Consider the following 18873-nt stretch of genomic DNA (forward strand, 5'->3'; position numbering starts at 1 on the left):
GTTTACATGCACTCTAGTAATGCGATACTAGATGTATATGTAGACCGGAAAACCACTGTTTACATGATTCAGTCATAGTTGGAAGTGACATAAAACTCAAACTTCCTGCCGGTTGTTTTGGATTTTGAACATGGTGCCACACGTTGCTTATTTTCATATGCTCGGGTTCATATTCTTCATTTCAGCGAGCATTAAGAGAGTTTCCTCATCAGTCCAAAAGTAAGTCTTGCTGCTTCCGTAGACGTTGTTTTATGTTTTATTACGTTTGCGCTCATGCACAGATGTAAAAAAACACAAAAGAAATCAAAATCTTGTTTCTCACGATGCGATTAACGGCTACACTCTGCTGTTTACATGACCAATTGAATAATTGGGGAATTTAGTCTGACTATGATCGGTTTATTAGTGTGCATGTGAACGTGTTCTATGTGTGAGCGGCAACAAGTGTGTGAATGAGTGTGTGAATGAGTGTGTGCGAGTGAGCGAGTGAGCAAGTGAGCCGGGCGAGTGAGTTAGTGTGTGCGTAAATTAAATGAATGAGTGAGGGAGTGAATGAATGAGCAAATAAGTAAATGAGTGAGTGAATCTGTGTGTGTGTGTGTGTGTGTGTGTGACACCACACAGCAGCAGCAGGCCTCTCTCCCAGTGACTCATTAGGTGGGTAATTAAGGCACAAAGCTTTGGCCCCAGGGCTCCAACAAGCTGCACTCTGAGCCCTGACTGCTAATGACGCCGTCCTGGACCAGAGAGAGAGCGAGAGAGAGAGAGAGAGAGAGAGAGAGAGAGAGAGAGAGAGAGAGAGAGAGAGAGAGAGAGATAGATTGGTCCACACAGTAGGTGCCCCAACTGCTCTCGATGTAGAGGTGAAAAGAGAGAGAGGTCGATACTGTTCGCACCCTGCAGGGATGTAATGGAGGGTAAACCCACCTAAACTCAGTTTTTATTTGCAGAATAACGCAGGGTTTACCCCCCTTGTTAGCCCACAATAAATCTTTATGACATGGAATTCATAGCATAAATCACAGTAAGATGTATGATATGAGGGCAAGGTCTTTATTTTGAGACAGTAGTATAATTACTGTAAACAAATGAGATTATCGCCACACAGACTGGCAACTCTACTAATTGTTGTGTCAATAGCAGGATTTTGACTTTGGTGCTTTGGTTTATCATCTAAAAATTTGATTCTACTACAACACCACCACCAATCCCTCTTCTTCTTCTTCTTCTTCTTCTTCTTCTTCTTCAAACTATTCTAGTTGACCTGCCATATGTATGTGCATGGCCTCTGGAGTTGATGTGTAAATGGATTTTCATCTTACAGGATACATTTGGTCAAAGTATTGAACGTTTATAATGTTAAATATTGAATTGAAATTTTCACAACGGTGTTGAAGTAGTCTTGAAACAACACTACTCTGCACTGCATTTTATATTGTGTGCCACCTGAATTGCTTTACGGCACAAAGGAAGATTAATTTACAGCACAGAACAGGAAGCAGGCGTTGTTCTCTCAGCGCAAACAGAGCTAAAGCTTTCAGAGTTTCTCACAATGGCAGATTGAGGAAGAAATGAAAGGTCGATGGAAAAATCACTTCCAACATGTTGGTCCTCTTCAGTAAAGCCAAAGAGAAAACAAACACATCTAGAGCGATGGGAGGGGGAGGAGAGTAGCAACATCCTCTTTAGCATCAAGAAGCAGCAGGGTTTATGGGAAATGTGTCTTAATTTTGAGAAACACTAACAATATCACCAGCATGAGATAGATGCTACCAATCATCTTGACCAAGGTCTCATTTGTTTACAGTTATGATACCAAGGTAATAGAAATAGTTTGACAATTATATACTGTATATTGATGTTTAAAAATGCAACACGGAGCACTTTTAAGGAGAAAGGGTGACTGCCTGGTGATGATGACCAACTGAAGGTCATAGTTCATTCAACTTCTTTATTTACCACCACATCACTTGCTGCTCTTCCCTGACTCAGACGTGAAGAGATGGGAGAAAAATACAGAAAAGTAGACATGCGGAGACAGAGAAAGTGGTTTAAGAGCAGAAGAAGTCCTTCAAAGATTTTGCTCTCCTCGACACAAAGGTGCAGAATGGACGACGGAGGGGTGGAGAGGGGTAATTTTAAGAGAGAGAGGGAGAGAGCTAAGGAGAGTGGGACAGATTCCCCGCAGAGAGCAAAGGCACAGAAAAGGAGGCTAAATGGACAGAGGAGCCAAGCAGAGAAACTTCCCCCTCCTACGGCAGGGGAGCGAGAGAAATCGGAACTGAGGGAGAAAGGGGGGAGAAAAAGGAGGAGGCGGCGGCGGCAGGGAGGACAAGGGAGTTAGTGGCATTTCCATTCTCTGCCCGTACGAACGCTAATGACACAGGGCCGTCTGCTGAGGCCGAGAGAGAGAGAGAGAGAGGGTCTGCAGGTGGTCCTCAGCAGAGCGGAGGGCTCCTGAGGAGACTAAGGCCATTTTAATTGGACACTGAATAACGATATGACTCCTTCACCGAGAGAATAGCGGGGCGGTGCTTTCTGTTCACAAAGGCCAATTACGGTTTGCGTGTTATGTCGCTTTTTATCGAGCGCTTTATGGAGGTTCACAGGTGTGCGGCGTTTTCATTCTTGTAGGATTTTATGAATAGCTCTGCTTAGGAAACGCACGATGCATTGTGTCATTGTAAAGCGAGCGCTTTGGGATCGAGAACACATCACCGGAGGTAAAAATAGCAGGGCAAGGCCACAGTCATAATAAGCACAGTAATATCACCCAGTGGAGTCGCTGTCAAGTCGAAAAACAGCGGTCATTTGTCCTTTGTGTGTGTAGTCAGGTACTCACAAGTCCTGCTTTGTCTTGCTAAAAATACATTTCTCCCTGCAGCAAAACAGCTTATTCCTCAACTTCTGCTCAGTTGAAAGAAAATAAAAAAAACACTCTGTCCTCTAAGTCGCTGTGCACCACTATGAGCACCACAGTCGCTAATTGAGCCATTACTATTAGCAGAAACAAACAATTGTCTAATCACGAGGAGGCGAGAAAATATCACCGAATGAGAGATGCGGCGGATAGGAGCAGCAGGATCAAAAATGAGTTGCAGCGGGTAGCTAATATATGCCAGGCTATTTTCTCCCCCATGCAAATGTAGTCAAACCATTTCTCCCGGAGGCGGCGCGCGGTGTGTGTGTGTGTGTGTGTGCGCCGAGCCCCCGCGCTCCAATCTCTCAGCTTATTAATTTCATATTTACTCATTTATTTTTAAATGTGTTGACTGATGGAAAGGCGGCAGGCTGGAGCTCAGAGGTGCTTACATGGCAGATGGGTTTGAAAGGGAAACTGAGCCGGTGTCAGAGGCTGGATTTCAATTCAAAGTTGTTGTTTTTTTAGCGTTTGTGGACAGTGAGATATTTTTTTAAAAATTATTTTTCAACCTTCATTTATACAGGAAAGCTGACTGAGCATACGCATCCTCTTGCAGCAACGCCCTGCTTCACATTCATATAGTTGCACACATTCGCATATGAAAGCTGCCCAGTGCAATCACAGTCTTCTGTCGGCATGTCTGCTGCAGTCGGGGGTTAAACTCCTTGCTCAAGCGCACATCGGCAATATGTGTTGAGGGAAGGGGAGAGAGTTTCTCATCGACTTCTCTTTCCAAGCCTTTCTGGGGGTTCAAAGTGGCAACCTTCCAGTCACAAACCGCTTCTTCTTGGCTGCATCCAGCCCCTTAATTGCAAAGATTGAGTCAGTTAAACATGTAAAGCCAGTGAGGAAGGTAAGAAGGCAGCAGCGGGGAAATAAATGGAACAGGTGTTTATTATTTATTCTGCTCTATAGATGAAGTCCCTCATGTATGCATATTCAAACGGCATGTATGCATCTTCACACACTCTCTCCCTCGCTTTCTCTTTGAACACACACACACACACACACACCCTCCCTCTCACTGCTGAACTCATTTCCCTACATCAGGGCTATTTCAAATGATTCCATTTCCCGTATTTGTTATTTATACATTTTCAATACATTTCACCTGTGTCTCCATTTGTCATCCTGATTTTTTTTCTCCCCCACTCTCTGTTTCTTGCGGGCGGAGATGTTTCCCCCACTGCTCAGTCACATTCTTCTGTCCTCTGTCATGCAGATTTTAACATCTGCATGAACAAATACCACCCACACTGTTTGAGTGACAGGTGATCTCTGGGTAGCGCAGCGCAGAGACACCGCAGCAATGAGCGCTTGGCGACAACTTGATATCGCCAGAATTTAAACAAGAATCTTGCAGCTTAACACGTTAAAGTCCATCCTTGAATGAAATGTGTGGCGTATTGAACAGAATACATTATTGGTTTAATTCATTTATAAAAATTGATTGCTTGTGTTAAAGGTATAATATGTAACATTTCCGCATTAAAATATCTAAAAACGACTAGACCTATGCCTATATTTTTTTGAGTTGTGTACTTACATTATCCATTATTACATTACATTATTACATTATTATTATGAAATTGCCAATACACATGCTGAAGAAGGGCGTCTTGCCCGAAACGTCCGTGTGGCAAATAAAAAGTCAATTTGGAGTGCTGTCCTAGTTTCTTTTTCATTACTTACATTATCCCAAATGTTTCCAACATTGTTCAAACCCAGAGAAATCCGTAATTTTATTCAAGGTAATGGTGCGTTTCATTTGGTCGCCTGTCAATGGAGTCATATCCCCTTTACCCCCTAACTTCCGGGGAAACACGGGAAAACCAGATGATACGTCAGAGAGTAAGGAAGGAAGTCGGCCAACTAGGTAGCTAGCCACTCTGTTGTTTTTTTCATTCTATTGTTTTTATCGCTCACTCGTGACGGATCACGATTATTCATTCCCGTTCGCTGCGCGTTCTGTCGCCGAAGCTGTCCCCGTAAAAAAAACTCCCATGATCCCACGCTACTTCACCACGTCATCAAACTACGTCTTTTGTTATTGTTTTGATTGAGAGACCCCCTAGCGGCAGAAATTACATACTGTGCGTTTAACTAATTATTTGATAACATCACAGTCGTGTGTGTGTGTGTGTGTAAAAGACAACTAAACAGTGTCTGCTGACTGTTCGTTTTATTTGTGTTTAGTGAAGGTAATAAACACAACAAACTGTATGCATGAATGTCTACTGATTAGTTCCACTCTCTCTGGTTGAACGTGCTGATTGGTGCTGAGTGAAATCTGTTGCTGTAGTGTTTGTTTGGGAATGAAAACCTGCAGATTCTTGGCCCTCCATTTGCAAATGGTTGCCCATCCCTGGTCTATATCATGCAGGTGATTGTTGACAAACTACAGCGATACAGTATGAATAACCCTTGATGCTCTTACAGTCATGCAGTGTGACCCCTGACCCCTTGTCATTCACCGTGAACACGGGACAACTGGACATTCATCTCCCAGTGAACCCACAGCCACAGCTATCAATCCCTCTTTATACATTCAAACATACATTTCCCCTCACTTTTGTTTCCTCCTCTGTGTTTAATGGCAGTGTCTGTTTGATGGCTCCGTGCTAACACAATTTTCCAGAAAACCAATTTGTTGGTTGTCAGCCAGGAGCCCTTTTTTCTCATTATTTGTCACGAAGCGATTTGTTCCTGTGAGTTTGGGCTCTTCTCTGTTGAGATGTGAGAGAATTTTCTTCCAGGGTAAACAAAAAGGCAGAGAGAAGTAATTGGCTGCCTATTTGCCATATAAGGTTTACCAGATTTCCTGTCTGACCGGCCACAGGCTCCTTCAAGGGCCTCAGCGTTCACCGAATTAAACATCAACATTGACTTTACACATCCATACAGGGGTTATACGGTCGCTAATTTGCTCTCGTCTACCCAAACAAAGTGATTTTCCTTAGATAACAAGATTTTAGGGCCAAGTAAACATCCTTACAACAGCACGAGATTTAGAGAAACTTAACACCGGGCTACATTTTGCTCTGGGGACAGCGTGATAAATAAAATTCGGTCTGATAAATAAATGTAGAGCCTGTGTATTTAAAGGCCTCCGGTTGAGATTATTAGCAGCTCACACAGCGATTAGAGCCAACTTAAGAAGTCGCCGACGGCTGTGTTCCCACCGCCTAATTGAAACCATTCCTTATTTACTCATTTCAACCGAGGGGTTCAGAGAGTAAGCAAAGACGGTTTCATTTTCGTCTTAATATCCACCGCCTCATGAACCGGGCGCACACGCGATAGCTCCAGCGTGCCTCTGGGGAAATGACAGGGTGTCCGTGTAGCACCAGAAGAAGAGGAGGGAGGAAAAAAATAAAATAAAATCACAGATCACAGAAGGATTAATTCCATTTCCAAAGGCAGTCAGTGGTGGAGGAAGGGAGGGAGGAGGAGCAGAGGGGGGGGGGGGGGGGAACGAATACGCTTCACCCTTTTTGCGATGGCGGCCTATTTCTTTGTGTTAATTCCTCCACGCCTTTTAACTTCTAAAGCTTTTGCATTGTGGCGCACTAGGACAGAGTGTGATTGAGAAATTCGGAGGAGTATTTTTAGCCAAGCACTCACTGGCCCTAAGGGGACAGTATATGAATTTTTTTTCTTCTTCTTCTTCTTCTGCTTCTTTAGCGGTTTCACAATGAACCTCTGGATTTGTGCCTGGAAGGGAGACTTGAGATCCTAACTGAATCAGCTCTCTATCCACATCACAGGGGCTGCTTCCTGATTGGCGCTAGCAGGCTTGTTCCAGAAATCCCTTTTCCTCTATTGCAGTCCTGATGATGTACTGTAGCATGCTGAATGCACACCGCACCATTGTGTTGCAGCCTCACAAAATGGTGGAACAATGTCGTGCATATGCGCTTTAGTGGCAGTTTGTCTGGGTGATTTGTTGTCTGTGTGAGAGCAGCCAATGTTGATTTTTACCCTTTATGGAAAGGGTGGTGGTGTAACGGATTACATGTAAAGGGATTATAATAATCTGATTACAAAAGAATTACAACTGTAATCAGTTACAGGTACTGAAAAGACACTGAATCAGATTAGAGATACTTTGGAGAAATCGATGTTGACTTGTTGAACCGCTTAAAGACATTTGAAGGAAAACAAGTCCAGATGCTCCAGTCCCACAGCGCCTAGCTAGGTGAGCAGCAGCAACTGTTGCTGCAGTTGAAGTTGCTACAGTGCTGGAACAACTAGGAGGATAACCACATTCATCATCATTCACCAGTGTTTTGTCAAAAAGAATAGATCCAGCTGCCTTTCAGTATCAAAATGTTTCATTAGCATTGGCCAAACTTACTTAATTCCACACCTGCTGCGCAAAACTGCTTCAATCTAGTTGTTACTAAAATATTCACCGGCTCAAAAGATTATTTTGTCATGCATAGATTAGCCAGTGCAGTTGCAAACCTTGCACACAGTGACTGTAACACCAAGAATCACTCAGTAAGGTGAGAGAGAGCGCTGTTTGGTGTCTGACAGCTGACTGACTGACTGATTTGAGTTTGGCTCCTGAAGCCCTCGTACGTCTTGCACCGTGGGAATAAGGGGTTTGTGTATGTTCTGAAAACAATCATCCTACACAACTGGAAACAACAGTTGATAATGTTTGCACATGACGATAGGAGCACCGACGGCATGCATTAGCCGCTGAAATAAAACCGTTTAAACTTTTTCCTAAGCGAAGACTACCTTGGATTTGTTTCTCTCCATTGCTCTTCAACTCTGCACACCCCGACTTTCTAATTTTATTCTGTAAGTGACTACACTTTGAAAGCACCTTTCCCAGCCTTGTTCATTCTTCAGAAGTTATGTTCATCTTGTTCGCATAACCGATGTTACCTGTGACCAAACACACATGAGCTGCTAGCATCGCCAGCCAGTCTCACCAGTCCGCTACGGCCAAACTCGCCTCTCTCTGACCTCACATTGAACTTCTATACTTTGACTGTTCCCATGGATCTGAACCTTTCTTTCTGTATAGTCCCATTGACTCCAATTAGCCATAGCGACATTTCCCACGTCTTGTGACAGCTCGTACAGACAACCAGACCTCCTCCTTCCCTCCCTCCCTCTCTCCCCACCTCCCTCCCTCCTCTCTGCTCCCCTGTCAGTTCTCTCGTTCTCCATCCAGCTCTTTGTCTTGGCGCTCTCCCACGCACCCCAGCTGTTTGGCCTGCAGTAAATGTCGCCTCGCGGAGGTTACTGCTGGGATCCCAGCCGTCAGGCATCCGGGGCCAAGCGCTGTCTTGCTCTCGGTCGCTCTTTATCACTCTCTTTCCCTTTCCCTCTGCTCTCTCTATCTTGCTCTCTCTCTCTGTTGGTCTGTGTCTATTTCTCCTCTATCTTTCCTGTCCATCCTCCCCTCAGTCCCGCTATCAAGCTCTGTATCTACTCTACTCCCCCCTCTCTCTCTCTCTCATTACCATACGTCCTGATTGGCTGATGTTCCCTGACAGAAGCTGTGTGTGGCTTGTTGTAACACAGCTGGTTGCTCCCGAAGCGAGGCCGTCACCAGCGGCTGTCTGCTGCAGGTTTTCCACATTTCATCCCCCAGGGGGGCTGGGAGAGAATAATGCTGAGACAAAGCTTTCCACAGCAGCTTCTTCCCTAACTTTTTTTTTTTAATAGAACAGCCGGCCACTCGCTGATTGCATCTCATTGATGTCAGGCCTCCGTCCGCTCTTCTTGGACAGTTAAGTTGAGCTGAGAGGGAATCAAAGCAAGTGTCAGGGTAGAGCCGTTATGATATAGAGCCTTAGCAATCAGCTCTGATTGGATTTTGATGCACTCTTATTAACTCCCAGATTGAGGGGATGGAGCGAAAAGCGTGATGCTAATTGCCAAAACAAACTGGGAATGGTTCTAAAATCAGTGTTGATATCTGAATTGCAAATCTTCACATGGTGGGATATTTTTGTACAGCAATTTTCCTACTTGTCTATCAGTTTGGTGCCTCTCGATCTCAGTATCGCTGTTGGGCATAATGATTACAGAGTGTGTTACAGTAGGGCTCATTTGAGAAGGACATGCTTGCAAAATACATTTGCTTCGTTCGTGAGTTCCAGAGAATTTCTACAATCATAACACAGCGATACCAACAACAACCGGCACTGAAGGAATCAAAGAGGCCGACTGCTGCAATAAAGGACTGACATTTATTTACATAACGTGCGGAAGTGACAAAAAAAGTGTGAAAACTAAGAAAACGTGCAACAGAAAACATTTCAGTCAGTAGACTATCATATAGTTGGCCTCCTTTTGGTTTCTTTTGGTCTATGATTTTTTGAATTCATGCACCTGAGACAAACCCCGTAATGCATAAGACCTTTCCTTAGAGCTCCCTCTGCGATCGTAATATTATATATCACTTTGCAGATTCTTTTATCCAAAGCCCTTTACAGTGTGCATGTGCATACTTTGTCAGTATGGGTGGCTCCAGTGGGAATGTAACTGCCTAACCGACAGTGTTAGTGCCATGCTCTACCCATTAAACTACATGAAGATGGGAACCTGTGTTATTGCCATGCTCTATTCATTAAAGTAGTAATCCACAACATTTTCATATGAATAAATGCCCATTTTGTATCGGCAATTGATGGAAGACAATGGTGATTCAACCTATAGCCAGAAAGAAAGATTTTACATTTGCTCTTTTGAATACCCGGTGTCTGGTAGGTCTTTCCTGGGAAAAATCCTCTACCACACACAAAGTGATGCGTTTTATGTTTCCAGCAGCAGCAACAGGTTTGTTTGGAATAAATAGAAGAATAACTGTTTAGTTAGCATGAGCAGCGATAGCCACCATGGCTGAAGAAAAGAGCGCTACCTACAGAAACTCAAATTTCACCACCAAAAAGGAAAAAACATCACAGTACCGCCCACACTGTTTGACAGACAAGCGATCTTACACAGGACCGTATCAGTTGTTCACTCATTCCACCTGCTTATATTTGCATTCCTCCTGGCATACGAAGCGTCTTTGTCTCATGCATTCCCTTCCCCTTGGTCTGCCTCAGGTGGGACGTCCACGCTGCGTCTCTCCTCGGTGCGGGAGCTGCCGGGCCAGCTGCAGGAGCTTTACCAGCAGGGCTTCGTCCTGGCAGCCGTCCATCCCTTCATCCACCCCTGTGGTCCGGAGTCCAACAGCCCCCAGCACCAGCTCTACCGGGCCATCCTGGTCCGGCTCAACGACGGGTGAGAATCATATTAGAGCATCTGTGGGAGTTTGCATGCTTGATTGGTATATTTAGATGTGTAATTATTTCAGTCATGCATCAGAATAAAGGGGGAATGTGTCAGAGTATCAATTCTGCCCCAGCATAAGGCAATAACAATGCAAATTCATAGATCCACCGACAGTATCTGCAGATTTAATCTTTAATACCTCAGGGAGAAAGATTACTGACACTTTACAATGGCCTTATATCAGTGTATAAACCTGAGAAATAACCTATGGAAAAGTCTTTCCAGCAGAAAACAATACTGTGTACCTACATGACGAAAAATGTGCTTATATTATGTTCTTCCACTCTTGTAAGCAATTTTCTTGAAGCACATACACAGTATTACTGTGTAACTTAGGATATTTTTGCTGGAATACGGCCATTGTTGCCAAAAATTAAAAAAGTTTACAGATGTAGCCATTATAGCCACTTAAGAAAACATGCTGTCTGAGAGTCTACTAATGTACTTTGTCCATTATGAAGAGGAATTTTTGGGGGGAAATCAATTTTTGATCTCTTTCCAGGCGTTGGTCTGGAAAGAAATTTGCTGACTAGTTGGTTTAGAGACATTGCATAATGATTATACTTATTTACTGCTACTGTGTTACATTTAAGAAAAAGTTCTCTGCAGTAGTAATGCAGCATGGATCTAGGATAAATGCAAGGCTACCACCTTAAAATCACTGGAGGGTCAGATTGTAGATTTTTACAACCATCACACCATTACCAGTGTTGCTCTAGTATCTGCACCAGAGCATCACAACATCTGTTGGTGGCTTAGCAAGCTGTCATATGGGCAGCTGCGTTTGGACGTGAGTCAGCAACAATCTCGATCCCCTATCTCCATCTCTTTCAACGCTCCGGCCAAAATCGGCTGGACGGCCCAAAGTCACCGCTGCCCCCTACATCTGCCCTCCAGCCCGGCGCCCGGCCCCTCCGTCCTGGGAACTGAGGGGGTGGGCGTCCACTCGAACCAGGGCAGGGGGCCAGGGACCGGCTCCAGGCATGGTGGTTGAAGGGCATGGGGCGGCGTTGGAGGTTGGTCGAGGGTGGTGGAGGGTGGAAGCATTGCTCTTCTGTTGCACAAAAACCTTAGCCTGGTTCCAGACTTCTGAATCGCGTCCCGCCCACTCTTCAGATTTCGACACGATTCAGAGAGTCTAGTGTTGCTCTAGTCAACGGCTTGTTCTCGCTCAGAGAAACAATCCAGCCAATCAGCGCCTTTGCGGGCGGGACTACAGTTTGAACCATTCATGCAACGGTTTTTCAATGGCGTTACGGCAGAATAGATTTGTTGAAATCACTCCCTTAACCAACATATTGTCTTTACAAAACCAATATTTTTGTCAAAATCGACTGACATTCTTGGTAAAGTTGGTAAATCCACTGGCTAACCATGGATGTAGCGGCTAACTGGCTGCAGCATCTGGGCTGACTGAAGTAACGTCAGAGCAGCCGGATACATCAGTCACTAGTGATTGGTTAGGAGGAAATCAACCCCCACACACACAGAAGACAGCTAATGAGGAGGAAATCTCAGGCTGAATAATGGAGTGGTAACGAAATGGCCATTCAGTCCTAATATCAGGCTACTGAAATTTCATCCTAAATGGGTTTTGAGTGGGTTTCTTGGGCCCAGGGGTCATGAAGCCCGATCAGCTTATTCAGAACCATGTAAACTTTCCGTTCAAGTGAAAAACATGACAATCATCCAGATTGAAGTTCTGACTTTTGGGTTTGTTTTGTTTTGTTTGTTTTTTTCTGTGACAGCAGTGATGTGTAGACAGGCCGAGTCCAGCAGCTGAAGCCTCAGTGACTGGTGAGCTTTGCTCTAAAGCCCAGCACTCATCCAGGCCTGTCTACTAAAAGCCTGTTCGCTGGCTGTGTGTGTGTGTGTGTGTATGTGTGTGTGTGTGTGTGTGTGTTTCCCCCCTCCTGAGAGGTTAGAGGGGCAGCACTTGAACCTGTCGCTTCCTCCTCTTAGCCGTGTTTTATGATCTGCCTTCACATACTGTCTAACTCCAGTAAGTGTCTGTGGGTATGTGGGTGGCTGTATGTGTATATGTATGCGCACACACACACATACACACTTTTATGCGCAAGTGTGTGTGTGCATGTGTGCATACTGTACGTGCATGTGTGTGAATACATAGATGTGTCTCTTGCGTGTGCATATGTGGGTGTCTGTCTGTGCGTGCGTGCATGTGTGTGTGTGTGTGTGTGTGTGTGTGTGTGTGTGCGTGTGTGTGTGACATTGCTCTGACAGTGATGCTAAACTCTATAAATCCCCAGACTCTCCGCCACTCAGTTTATGGGGCAGGAATTCACCTCAGATTTCCTCACAAATAAAGACGCAGTTCTGAACGTCTACAAATGTTTCCTGTAAATTCTTCACTTTACTGAGCATCAGCGCCGCTCTGCCGCCACTCATCTACATTTACATTTTAGGCATTTAGCCGACGCTGTCATCCAGAGTGATTTAAGCCCGGGACAGACTACAAGACTGTTTTAGTCTTACCACACTAGGGCAGTTCAGACTACAGGCTCGCCATCTGGTCGGGAAGCTGTTCACACTACGCGACGGGACAAAGATGGAGCGCCACACATCAAGACGAGGGATCACACACTACCGGTTCTGTCACTCAGAAATGTTTATCCAGTCATCCATTCAAATATAATTACAAAATAGCTGTTCTATAATTTCTTACTCCATGGTACAGAAGCTACAGTTTACATTTAGATCATAAATGTAGTTTGAAATGACAGCATTACAAAAATAAGGAATTTTGTATGAGGCTTCTTTCACTTAATTTGTAATTGCATACTTATGTGTACTGATCCAAGCACGCTGCCATTTTATACTATTATTATATGAGAATTATTCCTCCAAATGAAATTGTATAGTAATTTATCGAGAGTGGAGCAAATGGAGCAAGTGGAGTTGGGAATCTCGCCGATATAAACTATCTATGTGAGCTGTTGTCATTGTCACTCAGATTTCAGTCTTGATGAGTCCTGGACCATTTCACACTAGGCGAGCCCAAACAAACTCAAACATGTTTGGAAAAATTGTGTTGCACCGACTCGACCGTCTTCAGCCTGTTCATACTACAGGATAATCTAGATTCAAATCGGGCTTAGAATCAGTGTTAAAATCATCTACTCTGAGTCTCTGACCTTAACTTTACAGTGAGTACAACAGTAGAATTAGCTTCAGTTACTAGATCACCAACAGTTAAGAGTGCAAGTGTGAGAACCATAATGCCCTGACAATATTCTTGTGACCATACAATGATCATGTAAGAGAGAAAAGATAGCTGAAGAAATAAAATAAGACCTAAAGAGAGAGGTAGAAGGGATGAGTTGTTTTGAGAACTGTTAATGAATAGAGGAGAAGGGGATGCGATTCCGTGGGGAGAGGGTGATGTGAGGGAGTTTTTGAGAAGATAAACTTAAGATACGATAAGGTAAAATAAGATGAAACCTTATTGATTCCAGTGGGGAAATCAGGTCGTTGCAGCAGCAAAAGTAATAGGATTCAGCTGGGATAAAGAAAACTATGAAAATGAAAATGAAGAAGGCAATAAAGAACAGTGGAAACAATGAGAATATTAAAAAAATAATGCAACGATAAAGACAAAAAGCAATAAAATGCAAGAGAAGTGATTGAGAGGTTATGCAAACGTGTGCTACTGACAATTTCAACATGTAGGAGGAGGGAGAATTTGCAGAAGTAGCTATGCAGAAATGTCAGTGCAGCAAACAGACATTAAAGGATAATACCAGTGTTTGTTTATAAGTTTGTGCCAGTCGTCTACATTCTTCCTGCTGCTGTCTGCACACAGTCAGCATAGTATAGGAGATATCAGTGTTCGTTTTCCTCCCTTCAGAAGAAGCCATTTGCTGCCATTCATTCTTGCACAGTATGGAAAACATCTTCCACAGACTTGAAAATTGCCTAAGCCAGATAATTCATCACAGTAAACCCGAAGCTGTCATTTGGTTTTGTCAAAGTTTCTGTTTTATCTTTATTTCTTTGTGCCTGAGCGGAGTGTTTTCATATCAGTGTTCTGCATGACGTTACACTCTGCTCGCTGTCAATCACCTGACACCCACAGGAAGAAGTGGAAGTCTCCTCCAGGAAATAATCCCTCAAAAACACCTCGCCTTACAAACTTCATTGTCACAAACATGTCTTCTTATTTGTCTTTGTTAGCCGGGACAGCAGGTAATGTCAAGCTAGGTTTGACACCATGAGGTTTGTATTGTAAAAACGATGAAATATGAGTAAATGTTAAAAAGTCTTATTACATACAGCATGCTTTGGAAAATTATGTACACTAGACATAGACAGTAAAATGGGCTATAACTCTAAATGACACCGGCATTCTCTTATATATATATATATATAAGTGGATATATAAGTTTACATAAACATAGGTAGGTATTTTCAGCCTACATGGCTCGGACACAACTAATGTCTTCAGTCCAGAATGAGCATCTCTCAGTGTAATGGACAAAACGGTGAATGCGGTGTAAACAAACCAGCCAGCCACACTGGAGAAGGCTGTATAGTTGAAATGCTGCATAACAACTTATCTTTTGAGGTGCATGCCTCCCTTCCTGGACACCGTGTCCATTAGTAACCATCTCCAATGCTGCTGTATATAAAACCCCAGTGCCGCTTTCAACAGACATACATACAAACTAACAGTCCAAATGGTCCAAAGCCGCTACAAAACCCGACAACAGAAATATCGATTCTGTATGAAAAGGCTACGGATGAATGGGCTGCATCTTTTTTTTTTACAGACATGCTTGCCTTTTTTTTTACAGACATGCTTGCTTGACACCATGAGGGGGGAGAGAGAGGAAGAAAAGACAGTGGGCGACAGGGGGGTCAGGGCAGGAAGGAGGAAAGGAGATCACAGCTGGGGTCTGAAGGGAAAGAGAGAGGAAGAGAGAGGGAGGTGGACAGGGATGAAGAAAGAGAGAGAGGAGAGAAAGAGATAGTGAGTGAAAAGGGCAGAGGAGTCTACCGTCCTTTGATGGCCCCAGCCAGCCAAAGCGAGGCCCGGCTTTATCTCCAGCGTCTGTCACCGTGGAGACGGCCGCTCACATCAGCACCAGCCCAGGGGAATCCAAATCTCCAGCACAGGAAAATGAGCATGGGGGGGGGAGCGAAATGAGAGAAACCCAAAAAGCGGAGCATCTCCACTCCTGTTCCCCTGTCAGTCCCAGGAATCAAAAGAAGAAGAGAGGGAAGGGAGGGGGGGGTGAGCAGGGTTGAAAGCATGACAGCAGGCACCCATTCATCCGTTGCTCCAAAACGAACAGACGCAAAAAAAAATAAGTCTTCTTCTCCAGCCACTATTGCGACGGAATACAGAAAACAAAGCAAAATCAAGAGGGAAAGAGAGAAAGTCAAGGAAGGGAAAATGGCTGGCGTAGGCGCCGGCTAACAGCTGTATAGGCGTCGGTATTTAGTATGCACACAATGTCTCTGGACACAGTCCCAGTCAACTCTCTACAGTATTAGCCTCAATTCGACAGGCTCAGCGAACAAGGCGCTCGCTACACGGAGGGGGCGACACTGCAGGAGTCTATGCACAGCCAGGAATTACAACGGGGTTGTGTACATGCGGCGTTGTGTCATTTGTAAACGTTAGACACTGTCACCTGACTGGCAGATCTAGTTAAGTGGGCCATAACTTCTGAAGCCTTGGACTGTGATTTGTCACCGGCGGCAGCCCCCGGTACAACCTGCCGCCAGGAAAAAAAAAAACTTGAAAATTTAAAATGTCAACTGTCAAATTTCCCAGTGTTCAATTTGGTTGCGATGGAATAGGGTTACAGTTCAGCAGGCAATGTCTGATGGGATATATTCATCATTATTGGGTAATTGCGAGGAGCTCACGTGTGCTCAGGCAGAGAAAGAGGGGGATTGAGAAGGAGAGAGAGAGATGGGTTTTGAGAGTGTGTGTGTGTTTGAGAGAGAGAGAGAAGGGTTGGGAGAGTGTGTATGTGAGAGAGAGAGAGAGAGAGGGAGAGAGAAGGGTTGGAAGAGTGTGTGTGAGAGAGAGAGAGAGAGAGAGAAGGGTGGAGATTGAGATGGAGAAAGAGAAAAATAGAGAGGTATGGACTAGAAACCATTAGAGGGGATTCGCTCCGGTGAAATTATTCACGACTGTGTAAAAATTTGACATTAGGAGAGATGTGCTGTATTATTAACGCCCCACGGTGAGAGATTGCTAAACACGGGTTCAGACGCTCCCTGACTGTGTCGTCATAGCGATAGATGAGTGGTGGGTGATGGAGGTGGGTGAGGAGTCTGACTCGGCTCCGTTTCTGGTGCAACCCTATGTCAAAAACACTGAATAATAGTGAGAAATCCATGTTCTCGCTTGGAAATCCCCTTGACTACACTGTAAAAATGTTTATGTTGTATTCCTGGAGCACAGGAAGTGATGCGTTTTTTTTTCTTTTCCAACATCAGCAACAGCGGTTTGTTTGGAATAACTAGAAGAAGAACTGGGTAGTTAGCATGAGCAGCGATAGCCACCATGGCTGGACAGACACAGAAAAGAGAAACTCAAACTTCATCAACGGAAAATGCAAGCTCCGCCCACACTGTTTGATTGACAGGTGATCTCAGGGAAGTGCCGTGCAGAAACACCACAGCAATGTCGGAAATGAGGACGAAAACGGAGAGATTTCAAAATGTTGTTGCAAGTTAGAAGAACTTTCTTCAACAAGCAAAAAATATCTCACTCCTTTGACAGATTTGTACAAAAAAATTAGAGATTTCGGGATTAAAGAAATGAAGATTAAATCAGTCGTTGACACACCGAGGCATTTCTTGCAGTGTGCTATCCGCTGAGGAACAATAATATGTCTGCACAGTCCTTTCCCATACCTCGATGAACACAGCATAATTGGAAACCGCCCGTTTACAAATGATGCAGCCGCCGCAACCGATACAAATCCCAAAGAAAGCCATTAACAGGTAATACGCAATTAGTTACCGTGTGAACTTTCAACTCCGGCGGGAATAATTAGTCCAATACAAGATGTTCTACAGTGAAACACAGACAAAGAGCGTGTGACCCATCTGTGGGGTTTAGCAGGTGCGCTGGCCCAGGAGGGAGCGACAGGTAGGCGGGCGGGGGGGCGGGGGGGGGGCAGGCAGGCGTTTGACACTCGTCTAGCCGCACGACGCCCCGGAGCCTGACAGCCGCTGCTGCCGGCTGCATGAAAAGTCACCGCTTCACACAGAGAAGATGGACTGCAGGTGATGCGGCTGCTATTTTTAACCCAAGGCCCAGCGCCCACCAGGGCAGAACACACTGTCTGAGTTGTTGTTCTCTCACCCACCCACCCACCCCTCCTCTCCTCTCTCTTTCTCTTTCTCTCTCTTTCTCTCTCCCTCTCTCTCTCTCTCCATCTCTCTCTCTCTCTATCTATCTTTCTGTCCTTCTCTGTCTTTATGTCTCTTTCTCTGTCTTTATGTCTCTCTCTGTCTCCCTCTCTCTCTGTCTTTCTGTCTGTCTGTCTCTCTCTCTCTCTTTCTCTCTGTCTTTCTGTCTCTCTCTGTCTGTCTCTCTCTCTGTCTTTCTGTATCTCTATGTCTCCCTCTCTCTCTGTCTTTCTGTCTGTCTGTCTGTCTCTCTCTCTCTCGCTTTCTCTGTCTTTCTGTCTCTCTCTGTCTTTCTGTTTGTCTCTCTCTCTGTCTCTCTGCAAGACACAGAGACAGACAGACAGAAAGACAGAGAGTCTTCCTGTTCTCTCTCTCTGCCTTGCTGTTTCCCTCTCTGTGTCTTTCTCTCTCTCTCTCTCTCTCTCTCTCTCTCCCTCTCTGCCTTTTGTCTTACTCTTTTGTATTTGAAGAGTTTCATTCCAAAATGAGATATTCACCATTTGAAAAGTAGTGACACCTACTCTTACAAAATGATTGATCGCACAAACGAAGTAGCAAGCTTTAGCGTCCTTGATTGAAAAAAAAAAAAAAAAAAAGATAACTCTTTCACAGACTGAAATCCTTTTCATTTTATTGATAGATATTGACTGGTGAACTGGAGTTATAATAAAAATTCATTTATGGCATTATGGAAAAGAAAAAAAAAGCTATTCATTTGGGTCCTTTGAAGCTGCATCTCACCCTGCAGGCAAGAAGAGTGGGCACCTGTGGACCTGTCTCTATCTCTCTCTCTCTCTCGCTCTCTCTCTCTCTCTCTCCCTCCCTCCCTCCATCTCCCTCTCTCTCTGCTTCGTCCCCTGAAGATGTGCCTGCAGCATAACCGAGCCGGTTGGTTGTGATTTGTGTCGCAACCAATGGGGGAAACACACGTTCTTTTGACAGCGCCACTAGGCTTCCGCTGTTGTGCCTTCTTGAATGTTATGACGCTGCGAAAAAACCCAGAGCAGCTTCTCAGCTTGCTGTAATGAATGTTTCACAGAGCGTCTGAGCTTCGTGTTTAACGACTCGGCCTCGTTTCTGCGTTCTGCGCTGTCTGCCGCCACAGCGATACTGCGCAGGGCGATGGGTGTCGGTGACAGTGGCACAGGAGCGTTGATGGGTGTTTTCTTTTGACGGAGGGAGATGAGACAGGACTCCACTGTGCTGTGAAGTCCCACCGAGAGAGCCAGGCCTGGGTTTAATGTGATAAT

The 18873-nt window shown here is 44.7% G+C and overlaps 1 protein-coding gene across 1 annotated transcript in view; it reads left to right on the plus strand.

Annotated features, from left to right (window-relative positions):
- LOC139650502 (raftlin) overlaps positions 1-18873 on the plus strand; it is an 82494-nt gene that overhangs the window by 23680 nt on the left and 39941 nt on the right. Inside the window, exon 3 of the mRNA XM_071527193.1 lies at positions 10000-10177. Coding sequence (XP_071383294.1) covers positions 10000-10177 — 178 coding nt within the window. The remainder of the gene's footprint in view (positions 1-9999; positions 10178-18873) is intronic.

The sequence above is a fragment of the Centroberyx affinis genome, unplaced genomic scaffold, assembly GCF_046629955.1.
Source record: "Centroberyx affinis isolate AG114_WGS23_722 - 3 ecotype Tasmania unplaced genomic scaffold, CSIRO-AGI_Caff_v1 ptg001497l_1, whole genome shotgun sequence".
NCBI lineage: Eukaryota > Metazoa > Chordata > Actinopteri > Beryciformes > Berycidae > Centroberyx > Centroberyx affinis.